We start from the raw sequence: 17,926 nt of genomic DNA, 5'->3' as shown, positions 1-17,926 counted from the left end.
TTAATTTCAGAATAGCTTTTTAAAAAAAAACTGGTTTAAAAATTACATCTCACACATTCAACATTTATACTCAGCACAGAATAATCTCCTTAGCCACTGTTAATCAGCTCAAATCAAACTAAAGCAAAATCAAACTACAGTTAAGCGTTAATCAAGTATATGCTATAAAAACTATATTTAAAACTCCTATTGGGCTTCCCTGGTGGCGCAGTGGTTGAGAGTCCGCCTGCCAATGCAGGGGATATGGGTTCGTGCCCCGGTCCGGGAGGATCCCACATGCCGTGGAGTGGCTGGGCCCGTGAGCCATGGCCGCTGGGCCTGTGCGTCCGGAGCCTGTGCTCCGCAATGGGAGAGGCCACAACAGTGAGAGGCCCACGTACCGCAAAAACAAACAAACAAACAAACAAAAAACTCCTATTTAGCAAAATCATTCAATTAACTTAGACTTTGCACATTCTAAACTTTGGTTTTATAAGATGATCACAGAAGCTGAGCGTTAGGCTTTTATCAGAAAATCCTTCTTAAAAAAACAGCTATGTAATAAATGACATATCAATTCAGAATATGTATACCAATTCTATCTACCTGCAATACAATACATAATGAAGATCCTTAGGCCTTATAAGTAAGTACCTTCTAAAGAACCAAGACGTAAAGTACTGTTACAGAAGGTGTCCTAAGGCAGAATATTTTACTTCTCAATAACTTTCAGTAAGTAGTGGTTTATTACAATAGTATTTTCATAATGAAGGGGAAGAAGAAGGGATGCTGAATAGAGAAGTAGGGCAGAAGGAAGACAGGATAATATCTGTTAAGTTGTCACTTGACAAAGCAAAAGAATAAAAAATCCTCAACTACACAGAAATAGATTCTATTACTTGAAATGTTTCAGATTTTACTATTAACAAATGACTTCTGGATTATTGGGCCTATTTGTTTTCAGTTTATAATAATAAGAGGCTTGACAGACCAGACTGTCAAGAGAAGAACTAAGTATCAACTTAGGTGATAATATAAATAAATACACTTTTTTTTTCTTGCGGTTTAAGAACTTTAAGATAAAAGGTTCATTTTAAAAGATATGTCCAAATTAAAAAAAAAAAAAAGAAACAGGTACATTTTTACTCCTTTAATTTAGAAAGCTTCTCTCCAAGATCAGTCACTAAGCTACCAGTAGCGTTACCATGTTATACGTTTTTTATTAAACAGAACAAGGCCCCTTTTTCCCCTCCTTCAGATATATCGAATGCCCAGCTGATAATCTCTAAAATCCACATTTTAAGCCTTTACATTCTACCCCAAATATACTTGTTCTAAAAGATGTTAATACACACACTTGACCTAGTACTTCCTAAAATGTTCTTCAAACCATGTCTCTCCCACAAAGAAGCATAAAAGACTATTTCAAGGATATTCTTCTGATTGACGTGAACAGTTACGGTATACGAAAGATGTTTTCCTTACATTTCATGTAAGGATTTTGTTGTCGTACCCAGCAAAAGCACAATCTAACATTCACAGAAAGATAGACAAGACGAAAAGGCAGAGGGCTATGTACCAGATGAAGGAACACGATAAAACCCCAGAAAAACAACTGAATGAAGTGGAGATAGGCAACCTTCCAGAAAAAGACTTCAGAATAATGATAGTGAAGATGAACCAGGACCTGGGAAAAAGAATGGAGACAAAGATCGAGAAGATGCAAGAAATGTTTAACACAGACCAAGAAGAATTAAAGAACAAACAAACAGAGATGAACAATACAATAAGTGAAATGAAAACTACACTAGAAGGAATCAATAGCAGAAAAACTGAGGCAGAAGAACAGATAAGTGACCTGGAAGACAGAATGGTGGAAATCACTGCTGCGGAACAGAATAAAGAAAAAAGAACGAAAAGATATGAAGACAGCCTAAGAGACCTCTGGGACAACATTAATCACAACAACATTTGCATTATAGGGGTCCCAGAAGGAGAAGAGAGAGAGAAAGGACCAATAAAATACTTGAAGAGATTATAGTCGAAAACATCCCTAACATGGGAAAGGAAATAGCCACCAAGGTCCAGGAAGCGCAGAGAGTCCCATACAGAACAAAACCAAGGAGAAACTCACCGAGAAAAATAGTAATCAAATTGGCAAAAATTAAAGACAAAGAAAAGTTATTGAAAGCAGCAAGGGAAAAACGACAAATAACATACAAGGGAACTCCCATAAGGTTAACAAATGATTTCTCAGCAGAAACTCTAAAAGCCAGAAGGGAGTAGCATGATATACTTAAAGTGATGAAAGGGAAGAACCTACAACGAATATTACTTTACCGGCAAGGATCTCATTCAGATTCGATGGAGAAATCAAAAGCTTTACAGACAAGCAAAAGCTAAGAGAATTCAGCACCACCAAACAAGCTCTACAACAAATGCTAAAGGAACTTCTCTAAGCGGGAAACACAAGAGAATAAAAGGAACTACAAAAACAAACCCAAAACAATTAAGAATATGGTGACAGGAACATACATATCGATAATTACCTTAAACGTAAATGGATTAAATGCTCCAACCAAAAGACACAGGCTTGCTGAAAGGATACAAAAATAAGACCCATCTATATGCTGTCTACAAGAGACCCACTTCAGACCTAGAGACACATACAGACTGAAAGTGAGGGGATGGAAAAAGATATTCCATGCAAATGGAAATCAAAAGAAAGCTGGAGTAGCAATACTCATATCAGATAAAATAGACTTTAAAATAAAGAATGTTACAAGAGACAAGGAAGGACACTACATAATGATCAAGGGATCAATCCAAGAAGAAGATATAACAATTATAAATATATATGCACCCAACATAGGAGCATCTCAATACATAAGGCAACTGCTAACAGCTCTAAAAGAGGAAATCAACAGTAACACAATAATAGTGGGGGACTTTAACACCTCACTTACACCAATGGACAGATCATCCAAAATGAAAATAAATAAGGAAACAGAAGCTTTAAATGACACAATAGACCAGATAGATTTAATTGATATTTATAGGACATTCCATACCAAAACCGCAGATTACACTTTCTTCTCAAGTGCGCACAGAACATTCTCCAGGATAGATCACACCTTGTGACACAAATCAAGCCTCAGTAAATTTAAGAAAATTGAAATCATATCAAGCATGTTTGCTGACAACAACGCTATGAGATTAGATATCAATTACAGGGAAAAAAACATAAAAAACACAAAACAAATGGAGGCTAAACTATACATTACTAAATAACCAAGAGATCACTGAAGAAATCAAAGAGGAAATCAAAAAATACCTAGAAACAAATGACAAAGAAAACACGATGATCCAAAACCTATGGGATGCAGCAAAAGCAGTTCTCAGAGGGAAATTTATAGCTATACAAGCCTACCTCAGGAAACAAGAAAAATCTCAAATAAACAATCTAACCTTATACCTAAAGGAACGAGAGAAAGAAGAACAAACAAAACCCAAAGTTAGCAGAAGGAAAGAAATCATAAAGATCACAGCAGAAATAAATGAAATAGAAACAAAGAAGACAAGAGCAAAGATCAATAAAACTAAAAGCTGGTTCTTTGAGAAGATAAACATAATTGATCAACCATTAGCCAGACTCATCAAGAAAAAGAGGGAGAGCACTCAAATTAATAAAATTAGAAATGAAAAAGGAGAAGTTACAACAGACACCACAGAAATACACAGCATCCTAAGAGACTACTACAAGTAACTCTATGCAAATAAAATGGACAACCTGGAAGAAATGGACAAATTCTTAGAAAGGTGTAACCTTCCAAGACTGAACCAGGAAGAAATAGAAAATATGAACACACCGATCACAAGTAATGAAATTGAAACTGTGATGAAAAATCTTCCAACAAACAAAAGTCCAGGACCAGATGGCTTCACAGGTGAATTCTAACAAACATTTAGAGAAGAGCTAACACCCATCCTTCTCAAACTCTTCCAAAAAATTGCAGGGGAAGGAACACTCCCAAACTCATTCTATGAGGCCACCATCACCCTGATACCAAAACCACCCTAATACCTGATACTACAAAAAACAGAAAATTACAGACCAATATCACTGATGAATATAGATGCAAAAATCCTCAACAAAATACTAGCAAACAGAATCCAACAACACATTAAAAGGATCATACACCATGATCAAGTGGGATTTATCCCAGGGATGCAAGGATTCTTCAATATACGCAAATCAATCAATGTGATATACCATATTAACAAAGTGAAGAATAACAACCATACGATCATCTTAATAGACACAGAAAAAGCTTCTGACAAAATTCAACACCCATTTATGATAAAAACCCTCTAGAAAGTGGGCACAGAGGGAACCTACCTCAACATAATAAAGGCCACATACGACAAACCCACAGCAAACATCATTCTCAATCGTGAAAAACTGAAAGCATTTCCTCTAAGATCAAGAACAAGACAGGGATGTCCACTCTCACTACTATTATTCAACACAGTTTTTGAAGTCCTAGCCACAGCAATCAGAGAAGAAAAAGAAATAAAAGGAATACAAATCAGAAAAGAAGAAGTAAAACTGTCACTGTTTGCAGATGACATGATACTATACATAGAGAATCCTAAAGATGTCATCAGAAAACTACTAGAGCTAATCAATGAATCTGGTAAAGTTGCAGGATACAAAATTAATGCACAGAAATCTCTTGCATTCCTATACAGTAATGATGAAAAATCTAAAAGAGAAATTAAGAAAACACTCCCATTTACCACTGCAACAAAAAGAGTAAAATACCTAGGAATAAACCTACCTAGGGAGACAAAAGACCTGTATGCAGAAAACTATAAGACACTGATGAAAGAAATTAAAGATGATACCAACAGATGGAGAGATATACCATGTTCTTGGATTGGAAGAATCAATATTGTGAAAATCACTATACTACCCAAAGCAATCTACAGATTCAGTGTAATTCCTATCAAATTACCAATAGCATTTTTTATGGAACTAGAACAAAAAAATCTTAAAATTTGTATGGAGACACAAAAGACCCCGAAGAGCCAAAGCAGTGTTGAGGGGAATAAAAACGGAGCAGGAGGAATCAGACTTCCTGACTTCAGACTATACTACAAAGCTACAGTAATCAAGAGAATATATTACTGGCACAAAAACAGAAATATAGATCAATGGAACAGGATAGAAAGCCCAGAGATAAACCCACGCACCTATGGTCAACTAACCTATGACAAAGGAGGCAAGGATATACAATGGAGAAAAGACAGTCTCTTCAATAAGTGGGGCTGGGAAAACTGGACAGCTACATGTAAAAGAATGAAATTAGAACACTCCCTAACACCATACACAAAAATAAACTCAAAATGGATTAGAGACCTAAATGTAAGACTGGACACTATAAAACTCTTAGAGGAAAACATAGGAAGAAGACTCTTTGACATAAATCACAGAAAGATGTTTTTTGATCCACTTCCTAATGAATAATGGAAGAGTAATGGAAATAAAAACAAAAATAAACAAATGGGACCTAATGAAACGTAAAAGCTTTTGCACAGCAAAGGAAACCATAAACAAGATGAAAAGACAACCTTCAGAAAGGGAGAAAATATTTGCAAATGAATCAACGGACAAAGGATTAATCTCCAATATATATAAACAGTTCATGCAGCTCAATAGTAAAAAAACAAACAACCCAGTCCAAAAATGGGCAGAAGACCTAAATAGACATTTCTCCAAAGAAGACATACAGATGGCCAAGAGGCACATGAAAGCTGCTCAACATCACTAATTATTAGGGAAATGCAAATCAAAACTACAATGAGGTATCACCTCACACCAGTTAGAATGGGCATCATCAGAAAATCTACAAACAACAAATGCTGGAGAGGGTGTGGAGTAAAGGGAACCCTCTTGTACTATTGGTGGGAATGTAAATTGATACAGCCACTATGGAGAACAGTATGGAGGTTCCTTCAAAAACTAAAAATAAAATTACCGTATGATCCAGCAATCCCACTACTGGGCATATACCCAGAGAAAACCATAATTCAAAAAGACACATGCACCCCAATGTTCACTGCAGTACTATTTACAATATCCAGGTCATGGAAGCAACCTAATTGCCCATCGACAGACGAATGGATAAAGAAGATGTGGTACATATACACAACGGAATATTATTCAGCCATAAGAAAGAACGAAATTGGGTCATTTGCTGAGACGCGGATGGATCTAGAGACTGTCATACAGAGGGAAGTAAGTCAGAAAGAGAAAAACAAATATCGTATATTAACGCATATATGTGGAACCTAGAAAAATGGTACAGGTGAACCAGTTTGCAGGGCAGAAATTGAGACACAGATGTAGAGAACAAATGTATGGATACCAAGGGGGGAAAGACTCAGATGTAGGGAACAAACATATGGACACCAAAGCGGGGTGGTGGTATGATGAATTGGGCGATTGGGATTGACATGCATACACTGATGTGTATAAAATTGATGACTAATAAGAACCTGCTATATAAAAAAAAAAAAAAATTTAAAAATGAAAAAAACAGTCAGTATTAAAAAAAAAAAGAAAGCACAATCTAGCAAATTTTAAAAGTATCTGTCCCTATGGGGCAACAAGTAGAATTAAGAAACATAATATGGTAATAGGAAAGTACAAGATGGGAGAATGTAAAAAAAGGGAAAAAAAATCACAGAAGAGATTCCAGTTTAAAGAGTACATAAGTATTTCTAGTCTTGGAAACAAATATACAGAAATTATCATGCTCTGTCAACACATCAAGAGGGCCTAACAACTGGATGCCTTCATGAGAATTTGTCATTAAGGAAGAAAAACAAATATCCGAATTTTCCATACTAATACTAGCATGGATTGTCTACCTCAACCTTCACGTAACTACGTCACAATAACACATTCGATGGCATTTATATAGCCCTTTATATGCTTTCTCATTTCATTCCTACAACAGTCCCTTCAAGGAGATATATTACCACTACTTTACTAATGATAAACTTAGAGCTCCAAGAGATTAAATTCCTAATAAATAGCAGAACAGTGCTTTCACTCTTTAGACACATGCAATGTTACAAAATAAAGAAATTTAAAAACTAAGCAGGAAGTTGCCATGGTGATGCAGTAGCAGGAAGGCCCAGATCTGCCTTCCTAGGCTGATATCAAGTGGTTCCAGGCTAATCAAAAGAACAATCATCATGAATAGAAATATACAGAAATGCTGTTGTGCTGAAGCACAACTGCTGTTTCAGAGTCCAGCACTTAACAATAAAGATACTACGTTAATTCGAAAATTACCTAACTTTTATTCATGCTTATATTGTAAGTTTTTTGTTTGTTTCTAAATATTGGAGTTATATCCCTGAAAACCACACACACAGAGAAAAAAAGAGAAGCAGTTATATAATACAGAATGTTCAATAAATTTTAAAGTGCTAGATTAGTACTGTATCATTTACTTTAAGGTTCCCCTTCTCATGATCTGTCCTAATTTCCCTTTATTCTCTATTCTAATTAATTCGATAACTTTTGTAGAGAAGTCAAATGCTCATTTCAATCTTTATACATTTAATCTTCCGATGTTCACACAGAAAATTAATATCAAAAGATTGAACACAAAGTGCCCCTTCTTAAGAAAACCTCCTCTGGGGCTTCTGCTATTTAACTAAGAGATGACAAAATCATCAGTTAACTGTGCTCCAGTATGGATTATAACTGTCCCATATGGAAGATACTAGCCACATGTGGCATTTTAAATTTAAATTATTTGAAATTAATAAAATTTAAAATTCAGTTCCACAGTCATACTAGCCACATTTCAACAGCTCAACAGCCACATGTGGCTGTGGCTATCATTCTGGATAGGGCAGATACAGAACATTTCCATTATCACAGAAAGATCTATTAGAAAGCAACAAGTTAATCTCCATTTGGATCTTCTGGCTCCACTCATTCCTATATTCCATACCCACTGATTTAATCAACAACCGACAAAGTGCTTAAAGTGCCTTTTCTCTGTTAAAGAAAGAGCTACATTGAATGTGTGTGTAATTTATAGTTTCTTGACCATATATGTAATTTATAGTTTCAGTGAATGAAGGAGTCCTTCTCTTACTCCAGCAGCTCTGACATTTGGCTCTTTACCATCACGCTGTCCAGACAGGGTAGAAGGCTCACTCATGGAAGGGTGTTCTACTCCTAGGAAAGGGTGTTCTACTCCTATCGGGCTCAGGACTAATGTAAAAATCCTAGTGGCACAGTCCTAACAAGGTGGCAAGTGAAGTTTAGGAAAGCTTGCTAAGTGGAACAGACTGAAGCTTTTCCTCAGCTCACAAATTACACTTCTCTATTAATTAAAAAAAAAACAGTTTTTTTTTTTCAGAATAAAAAGTATAAGAACAACAACAAAAACTCACCTGCATGTAGCAAGAGGAGCAAACTGAACACCTTTCTCTTTGCATTCCCTTGTTATTCTTTCCTTTACATTTCTACAGAGATCTACAACCCTAGAAAAAAATAATTGAATACAATATTAAGTTTTCACATAATTATAAAAAATCTAATTATTGCTGGTTTATCAGCACATTCAAGTCAGAAATTCTCTTAACTAAAACTTTCATACTCATTCCTTCAAGAATGAACAAGATCATTTAAACTGGCCTTCCATTCATAACTTCAAGGGAGCAAAGTCCTTTTCCTTTTTGTCACAGGAAAGACAGAAGTCAGAGGAGCATACTCAAGTCTCCTGAAGGCAGTTTCCTAAGCTAAGGAAAATCCAATTTCAAAATAAATTTAATTACAAGATTCTAAAAGCTTTTTAAAAAGCTCTAAAGAAAATGTTAATGAAAATTCAATTCTGGGTTATAGGAATACCAATCTATATCCCATCTAAGAAGTTTTCCTTAATTTAAAAATAATTTAATTAATAATCATAGTGCTACACCAAATGTTCAACAGCCTATTTTCAAGCACTAAGCTAAAATCCAGCTCAACAAAGACTTACTGGACATGAACTATGTGTAAAGTTATGCTAGACAGTTTAGTATGTTCAATATGAACAATGAAAACAGACAAGTGAGACACAGTTCTTAAAGGGGAGGGAAGATTGATAATATTTAACAATATTAATCTGTTTTTTAATGTGAGCTGTAACATATTGTTATAACCATATATTCTGTTTCATCTGGAAAATAAAACTCTTAAAGTATATATCAGCCATTTTATTCTCCAATAAATATCCTGGCTACATATTGACACCAATTCTGTGCTTTAAACCTTGGTCTGTTTAGAATCATGAGAAAGGAAAAGATACCAAAGAAACTTAAAAGGTTGGCCCAATTTGATAAAAAACAATAACATTTAAATGGATTATGCTTTACTGAACACATTAAAGTTATCTATATTTCCAATAAGAACAAAGAATAAGTGATTAAAATATAAATATGAAAAAGGTTTTAGTGCTTTATTAGCGTGTCAATTTTTACTTTTATAGTGTCTGAAAGTTTTATAAAATCTGACTTTACAAAACAGTACTCAAGTTAAGTCCTGCCTTATTCTGTGAGAGCTGCAGGCAGATACAATTTATCAATGTTACCTATGCCTTATTTATAGAATGGTAAGGATCCGTGTTTCTTAAAAATCTTTCATAAAGTATTTAGATTATTGAAATTTAATGTCTTTAGTTTGAAAATCCAACTTACAAAACAGATACTTTAAATATAAATAAAGGGACTTCCCTGGTGGTGCAGTGGATGGGACTCTGCGCTCCCAGTGCAAGGGGCCTGGGTTTGATCCCTGGTCGGGGAACTGGATCCCACATGCATGCTGCAGCTGGGAGTTTTGCATGCTGCAACTAAGGAGCCCGCATGCCGCAACTGGGACCCGGCGCAACCAAATAAATAAAATTTTAAATATAAATAAAATCTACTAAACTTTAATATCTACAGGAGTTCATGAATGTTACAAATTTATAAAAGTAACAAGTTCTTTATCATGACTCTAGAAAACAGAATTCAAGTGCTACCTGAATGAGGTACTTTCTAGAAATTATTTGTATGGAGTTCTGAAAGTATTTTCTAACAGAACTCATGCAAAGGTCAATACAGTCCATTTGGACCAGTCACTACATAGGAAGTAAACAAAACTGTGTATAGCTTTTTTTTTTTGGCCGCGTGGCATGCAGGATCTTAGTTCCCTGACCAGGGCTCGAACCCGAGCCTCTTGCGCTGGAAGCAAGGAGTCTTAACCACTGGACCACCAGGGAAGTCCTGTACTGTGTATACTTTTAAATTCTTACCTGACCTATTAGCAAATTTAACACTATTGACCATTTCCTCCTTGAAAACAATTTCCCTCAGCTCCTCTCACAGCACTGGTTTTCCTCCAAATCTTCTAGATTTTATTCCCCAATCTCCTTTGCTAGCCCTAAGTGCTTATTTGTACAACTTAAATGAATCCTTTGTTTGTATCCCTTAAATGTTGGGGTTTCTTGGACTTCTTTCTCAGGCCTTCTTCCTTTTCCCTTCATCCATTTACCTGTTAAGTGTTTGTATATCTCCTTTGGTTTTAATCACAAATCTCAAGCTGATGTCTCTAAAATCTTCAAATCTCCAACTCGGACCTTTTAGGCAGCTATTTTTATAAGGCTACATTCTTACACTATTCCATAGTTCATTCATAGGAGTCTATGCAGAATATTCACTGAGCACCTAATAGGTGCAGTCATTGTGCTAGGGCCACAGAGCAATACATAAAAATTAGTAAGACCAATAATCCTTTAAGAAATTTATGCATGAAAAGGCCAAGCAACCTAATAATGTGTGAGGGTTGAAGACCCTGATCCCATGGGCTGCTGCTAAACAAGGTCTCTACTTAGCTAAAGGTTTGAAAGAGAAAGCAAGTTACTAAATGGTAACAAATAAATTTTATGTCAGGAATACAGCTGCTTTCCCTTAATTTTATTTATTAAAACTTCAGTTGAAGACGTTGTTTTAAATGAAAACCAAGTACGTAACCCTGTATAAAACAGATATAGTCAGTGAGTCAAAAAAGTATTTAAGAATATACAAGGAAAGTATAAAGAAAAATGAAAAGATAGTGCATGACTAGCTTCCACAGTTGGAAGAATTTAAAGACAAAATGGCAATCATAGGTAAGGAGTAATTGATGACAAGGAAATTCATACTACTGAAGAAGTAACACTACACTAACCCACTTTCCCCAGCAAGAAAAGGTATTAAAGACTAAAATGGTCTCTGATACATCTATGAACAGCTCCCAAACTATATCTGCTGTTCAAACATGTCAGATGTTGATGAAGTGATAATTCTTTTTATGTATAAGATTTATTCCCCTTATTAAAATTTAGCATCAAAAACTGAATGCTGTGACTAACATATTGATACTATAAATTTGATTGCTATCTTACAATGCATGGACTATTAGCATCAATACAGCAAAAGTCAAAACCCATAGTAGATGAAGACAGTGTAGAAAAGTAAGAAGTTTTCTGGGGGAGGAAGAAAAGAGGTTAGGGTAGAACAAAAATGTTAAGATAGGTAACATCTAACAGGTATATTCAGGGGGATTTGTTATATCCTATATACTTTATTATAGATTTAAAATAGTAAATTTTATAAAGAAAAAGTAAAATGTAAGGTATACTAGATTAAAAATGTGCTAACAACCTCAAGAATTTTTTATTAGTGAGTTAACTCACAAGTCTATCTTTAATAAAACCACTTCACATTTCCTAATCAGTTTTTATTATTAATTCCCTAACCAATATTTGTATGTATATATGTGTATAATTTAAAAACAGAAATTATACATAATTTCTTAAATTGGGTTTCTTTCAGAAATCACTTAAATTCAAGTTAAGATCTTGCTTAACAGTGTACATACAAATATCAAAAGCTAAATGAAATACTACAAAAGAAAGTTATATTTTGGGGGGACTTTTTAGAGAACATTTAAGCATATTAACCATTTAAGAATTTAAATCAAAGCTAAGTAAAACCACATAGTGACATTTAGTGTTCAGTAAAATTCTTTAAAATGTAAACTGCGGTAATAACTTCTTTCTATGGGACATGGACAAGTCTGTCTAAAATTTTTAAAATGGCTTGCAAATATGACATTCTGATGAAGATATTAAGTTAAATAAAAGTGATTACCTTGTTTCAACGTTTCCTTACAAAACTTTAAAAGTTTACATGTTCACACACAATAAATTACTTCAGCAATTGTATAGCATATTTTAATAATATCAGGCATTTTATTTCATTTTACCTGTCCCAAGGAGCAGAAGTCTCAAAAGATTCCCCTAATACATAGTATTCCAAACCCAAATCCTGTTAAGACATATACACAAAATTAAGAAATTACAACAGATGCAGAAGAGTCCATAATATTAGTAGTATTTCATGTTCATTATTAGTATTTCAGGTTTCTAATTCAACCTCCTGGGCTCTTTACTATCTACCTCAAAAGAGCATGGGAAAGTGGCCCCAAGTGTGAGATATAATCTCCAGAAGGACAGAAACTTTGTCTTGTTTTCCTCTGTGCCCTTGGCACCAGGCAGAGTGTCTGACACACGGCAGGAACTCAAATATTTCTCTAATGAATGGAGTCTCTATCCAGAAACTGTCTAGGTACATGCAGAGAATACTAGCAGGACAGACTTTTAGTGGCCTAAACAGCAAATTAACCAATACCAAAAAGTAATCATCAGGATCAAAGGACCAGGGAGATAGGGAAGTTGGGGGAGGAGGGACTAGAAAAAGGAAAAGATATCTTTTAAAATCAACTTTTCTTTAAAAATAAATTAGAAAATAGAGTGTCTCTCTTTGTAGTGACTAAATAGATAGACTATCTGGAACCACCTCAGCTAGGAAAATATATTTTATAGCGTATAAGATATAATACTTATATGATAAGTAACTTATAATACTAAATTTTTTACCCAGAGTACAATTCTGTTTTAATATCAAAACTGGAAAGAGCAATTCATAAGCCACCACAAAAGTGTAAAGGTATGAAAGAAAATTTTATAAGGTAGAAAAATCCTGGACCCATATGAGTACAATGATATGCTAAATTACAGTAGGTTAAAATTTAAGAAAATAAAGAAAATAATTTTATTCACTTATAGAAAAAGTATTGTTTGCAACATAAACTGATAAAAGAAATGAGATAACTTACTCGAATGTATGCAATGACATAGGTCAGCAAATAACCTCTCTGTCCATTGTCTTCTCCAGCTGCTAATCCACTGTAATTAAAGAACAAACTGTCAGTATATTTCAAATGAACTACTAAAAATATATAAAACTAACCAAACTGATACAATAATACCTCAAGATAACTGCTTAACAGATTAACATATGTTACTTTACATCTCATTTTTATTTTAATCTCATTTATCATAAATGTACCAATGAGCTGTCAAGAGAATAGTCTTGGATAACAAAAATATTTTTAATATTCAGTTTGGTAATTAATTTTATATCTACCAAACCAGTAAAACTGACTGATATGAACTCAACTACTTCTACTCATACTGTCAAAAGAACAGAGAATTAGCCATGAGAAACAAGCTTAAATAAGCTTAAATAATCGTCACAAGCATAACAAGATACTTAAAATACTCTTATTTTACTCCTATTATATTTTTACCTGTATATTCATGTATTATAGTCTTATTCATATATAAAGATTTGCAATGACTGACTAGGATCTTCCAAACACCAAGAAGTTTTCTGAATACTTGAGCACATAGTATTTGGAGTATTAGACGTGGTGTTTACTTTATGGGATTTATGATTTAAAAGACAAAACATACTTACACAGATACATTAAAATTTATGAAGCAACATACAGGCAAGTACAAGAGCAACAGTATGAACACATCCATTTCAGTTGGAAAGTAGCTTTGTACAGAAGCTGTATTTGGTGATCTAGTTAGAATCAATCCCATATAACCTATATTTCAGTCCAAGTACTCTGCTTTGTTAAAGTCATTCTAATTTTAAAAGACTATGAATGATTACTGATTTCCACTACCTTCAGCAGAGAGTTTTTAATTTTGCTTTTTTCCATCATCAGGCAGAAATTAAATTTTAAGTAGTCTTAGTCAACTAAAACTTATCCCAAATTCTCAAAGTACCCACTAAAAATCCCTCAATAAAAACAAATAAAAGGAAAAATATCTTTTCTTGTGGCTTTCTTGAGTCATGATTGATGGCTAATCTTTATGTCTCTCTTCTTAATACCCTAACTGCACCTTCTTGGTCTCAGGATGCTGAGCCCTTAACCATGGTGTTGCTTAAGACTCAGGTTTTGAACCTCTGTGATTTGAGCCTCTTCTCATTTCTCTTATGAATTCAGTTAACACCTTACAGTTAAATCCTTTCTTTCCCCGATGTGTTGCCTGAATTTGGCAGTAAGTAAGTAATACAATGTAGATGTACCCTTGTTCTACACAAATACTGTAAGGCAATTTTCAGCTAGGACATATGGGCTAAATCAGATTTCCTGACTTTGTATTATAGTTGGATATACACGAATTAGTGTCATCTAGAAGGAGTGGCAAAGACTTGATAGGAGCAGCTCTAGTCTAGAACTACACGGGGAAAGGGCATAATGAAATGAAGGGGGGCATTTGTTACTAGAATGTTAATGAGCAAAGAAAACAACTTAGGTCAAGCTGCTAAGATTGAAAAGTAAGAAGAAACAGAAGACAATTCTGGGTTAGATGTGTATGGATGTTACATTGGGGTAGGGAGTCAAATAAAGTTCCAAAACAAAAAGTAAACTAGTCAGAAAATTGCTGTGGCATGTGCTTGGAGGAAAATAGATGAACCCAAACCTCAGGTAGATATGAATCTGAGTCAGACACTAACTCCAAGAGAGAAAAAACCCTACTGATCTAGGAAAGACAGAGTTCATGCTAGGCCTACCGGCAGAAGGAAAGGAAAGAAGCATGAAGACTAGGAAAGGGTGCAAGAGACCATTGCTGGGAATCATACTCAGGTGCATTCTCAGTATGTACTTGGTGAGAAGTAACAGGTATGAACATTTAGTAGGCCTGTCTCTCCTATATCAGGCCTACTGATATAAGATATAGCATCCTGATATATCAGGATGAGAAAAAGTCCGACTCTGCAGTCCCAGGTCAAGCCATTTTTCTTTAGACCCTTTTCTAATATCTGGCCAAGGGGAAAAAAAAGATCTGTTCCACTTGGAATCTAGTGTGACAAACCACACAGAAATATGTATTTTCTTACCCAAAGCAGGAAGAAACTGGATGTCCATTCTAAATTCATAAACCCCCCAAAAGAATAAAAGTCATTCTGGGTTCGCTTTTCTGAATCACAGGTTCCCCTGCAAATTTAGCTTCTTGGAACCTCTCTTTTTTTAGCTTTCAGAACTATCTAGTCTTCCAGCCAAAATTACTTTAAGATACAATATGTAAACAATAGTAGGGTTCAGAAATTAAATGCTTCTAACTTGCTACTTTTGCAGCCACTCCAAAAAACTATACTTAGGGCTTCCCTGGTGGTGCAGTGGTTTAGAGTCCGCCTGCTGATGCAGGGGACACGGGTTCGTGCCCCGGTCCTAGAGGATCCCACATGCCGCGGAGCGGCTGGGCCCGTGAGCCATGGCCACTGAGCCTGCGCGTCCGGAGCCTGTGCTCCGCAACGGGAGAGGCCACAACAGTGAGAGGCCCGCGTACCGCAAAAAAAAAAACTATACTTATTTAACTGCCTTATATTAAAGTAGCAACATCCACCGCCTACTTCCTTAAAATATCAGTTAACAAGGTTCTTAAACAAACTTAAAGCTGTTACATGAGGAAGGACTGGGAAGACTACTGAAAGAGGAATGAGAAATAATCTTGTTATATAAAAGAACCATCTGGTGAACCTAATCACACTCATGTTGAATTACATTAAACAATTTAAGCACTTTAAAACTAATACTTTAAATATAACCCTTTAAAATAACAATAGCATATTACCTTAAGTTCTACGGTAAATGTCAACGCATCTGTCATGATTGGTGACAGGTAATGTTTACTCTGCTTAGCTCTTAGAGAAGTTAAAGTACATTACTAGCAACCACAGATAAACAACCAAAGTATGATTATTCAACATTTGGCTATTATATTCTATTGGATCATATGTGTTCAAAGGTATTTAACAGTGTTTGCGTGGGTATGGAAGGCAAAAAGGAAAAATGGCTAAGATAACTCACAAAAATGTTCTCAACTGTTGGGAGTACTTTATTAAAAACAATCAATTTAAAGCCAATGAGGTGGGCTTCCCTGGTGGTGCAGTGGTTAAGAATTTGCCTGCCAATGCAGGGAACACGGGTTCGAGCCCTGGTCTGGGAAGATCCCACATGCCGTGGAGCAACTAAGCCCATGCACCACAACTACTGAGTCTGCGCTCTAGAGCCCGCGAGCCACAGCTACTGAAGCCCCTGAGCCTAGAGCCCATGCTCCACAACAAGAGAAGCCACCGCAATGAGAAGCCTGCGCACCGCAACAAAGAGTAGCCCCCACTCGCCGCAACTAGAGAAAGCCCGTGCGCAGCAACAAAGACCCAACGCAGCCAATAAATAAATAATAAATTCTAAAATAAATAAATAGATAAATAAATAAAGCCAGTGAGGTGGTGGAAACAGGATAAAACAAAAGAACAGAAAATAAAGAATAGATTGACAATGCCCTAATTCAAAATAAAATACATGAGCTAAACTAACTTATGAAAACTTTATTAGAAAGAAACTTAGTGATGCTTTCCTCCAGCTAGTTATGCAGGAGAAATGATTGAGGAATGAGGGTTGGCAGGGTAGCATCTTATGAAAAATATCCTTGAATCTTTCAGTGGTTAGAACAAAGAACTAGTGCCTAGAGAGAACTGGGGGAAAACCGGGACTACTGCTGGAAAACCACGTGAAGATATACTTCCAAGTATCAAAAAATCAAAAGAGCCCTAAGTCACCTGCCCGGTGATAGCCTAGGGTTGTTCAACACAGATTTCTGCATCTAAAAGAAGGATGCCAGACGAAAGTATATTAAGAAATTAATTATAAACATAACTAAGAAGTAGCAAATAATAATAGCAAAAAAAATGACACTCCAATCAGGGTCTAAGTTTTTAATGCTTTACCCTTGCTTTAAAATAGATACCTCATTTAATATAACCTATTTTTAATGGATGAATTTGATACAAGTTTGTTGTTTAGTTTAAGCAAATTGCTGGAATTAAATCAATAGTTCTGGGGCCTCGTTATCAGTATCCAAAGAGATCTGGATTCACCTTAAGAAAGATTCACTATTACTTTCAAGTTGTAAATGGCTGGTGTTACATGAGAAAAGCAAAACTGGCATTACGTGAAAAGCCAGTTCTTGATGGTTGGTGGCTCAAATTAAATAAAACTGACAACATGGTCCCAATAAATACCTAAAGATTAAAATATACTGTTTCAAGGGTGGCACAGTAATTAGGCATAAATAAAGTAGCATAAAAGATGTCAGGGAAAAATGAAGTATTCAGTTTCATAAATCCTTTCAATAAATATTTAATCAAGCATCTAGTATATAGCAGGCATCAATGGTAAGGCCCCAAAAGAGACAGATCATGCCCTATAAAAAGTATGTGTGCGTTAGGACAAAAAGATCTTTTGTCATCATCCTATCCCAGTCTAACAGGAAATGCGGCACATTACTAACTAGTAATGATTTGCTGGCTACTCTGAATTGGAACTATAACTATAGATCCTACAAAGTGCAATCTCTGGGTGTGTGTATGTGTGTGTGTGTTGGAGGTGGGGGTGGGGAGTAGTGAGATGAAATTAAGCAATTTAACCTTA

At 35.3% G+C, this 17,926-nt stretch overlaps 1 protein-coding gene and 1 non-coding gene across 2 annotated transcripts in view; both read right to left on the bottom strand.

Moving 5' to 3' along the window:
- Positions 1-17,926, bottom strand: part of AGPS (alkylglycerone phosphate synthase) — a 136,831-nt gene that overhangs the window by 21,945 nt on the left and 96,960 nt on the right. The window contains exons 15-17 of the mRNA XM_007451100.1: positions 13,250-13,319; positions 12,338-12,399; positions 8,464-8,553 (exon numbers count right to left, since the gene is read on the bottom strand). Coding sequence (XP_007451162.1) covers positions 8,464-8,553; positions 12,338-12,399; positions 13,250-13,319 — 222 coding nt within the window. The remainder of the gene's footprint in view (positions 1-8,463; positions 8,554-12,337; positions 12,400-13,249; positions 13,320-17,926) is intronic.
- TRNAW-CCA (transfer RNA tryptophan (anticodon CCA)) lies at positions 10,238-10,310 on the bottom strand. The gene has a single exon. It is a non-coding gene; the product is annotated as a tRNA-Trp (tRNA).

The sequence above is a fragment of the Lipotes vexillifer genome, unplaced genomic scaffold (genome assembly GCF_000442215.2).
Source record: "Lipotes vexillifer unplaced genomic scaffold, Lipotes_vexillifer_v1.1 scaffold645, whole genome shotgun sequence".
Lineage (NCBI taxonomy): Eukaryota > Metazoa > Chordata > Mammalia > Artiodactyla > Lipotidae > Lipotes > Lipotes vexillifer.
This window is presented reverse-complemented; position numbering and strand designations above follow the sequence as displayed.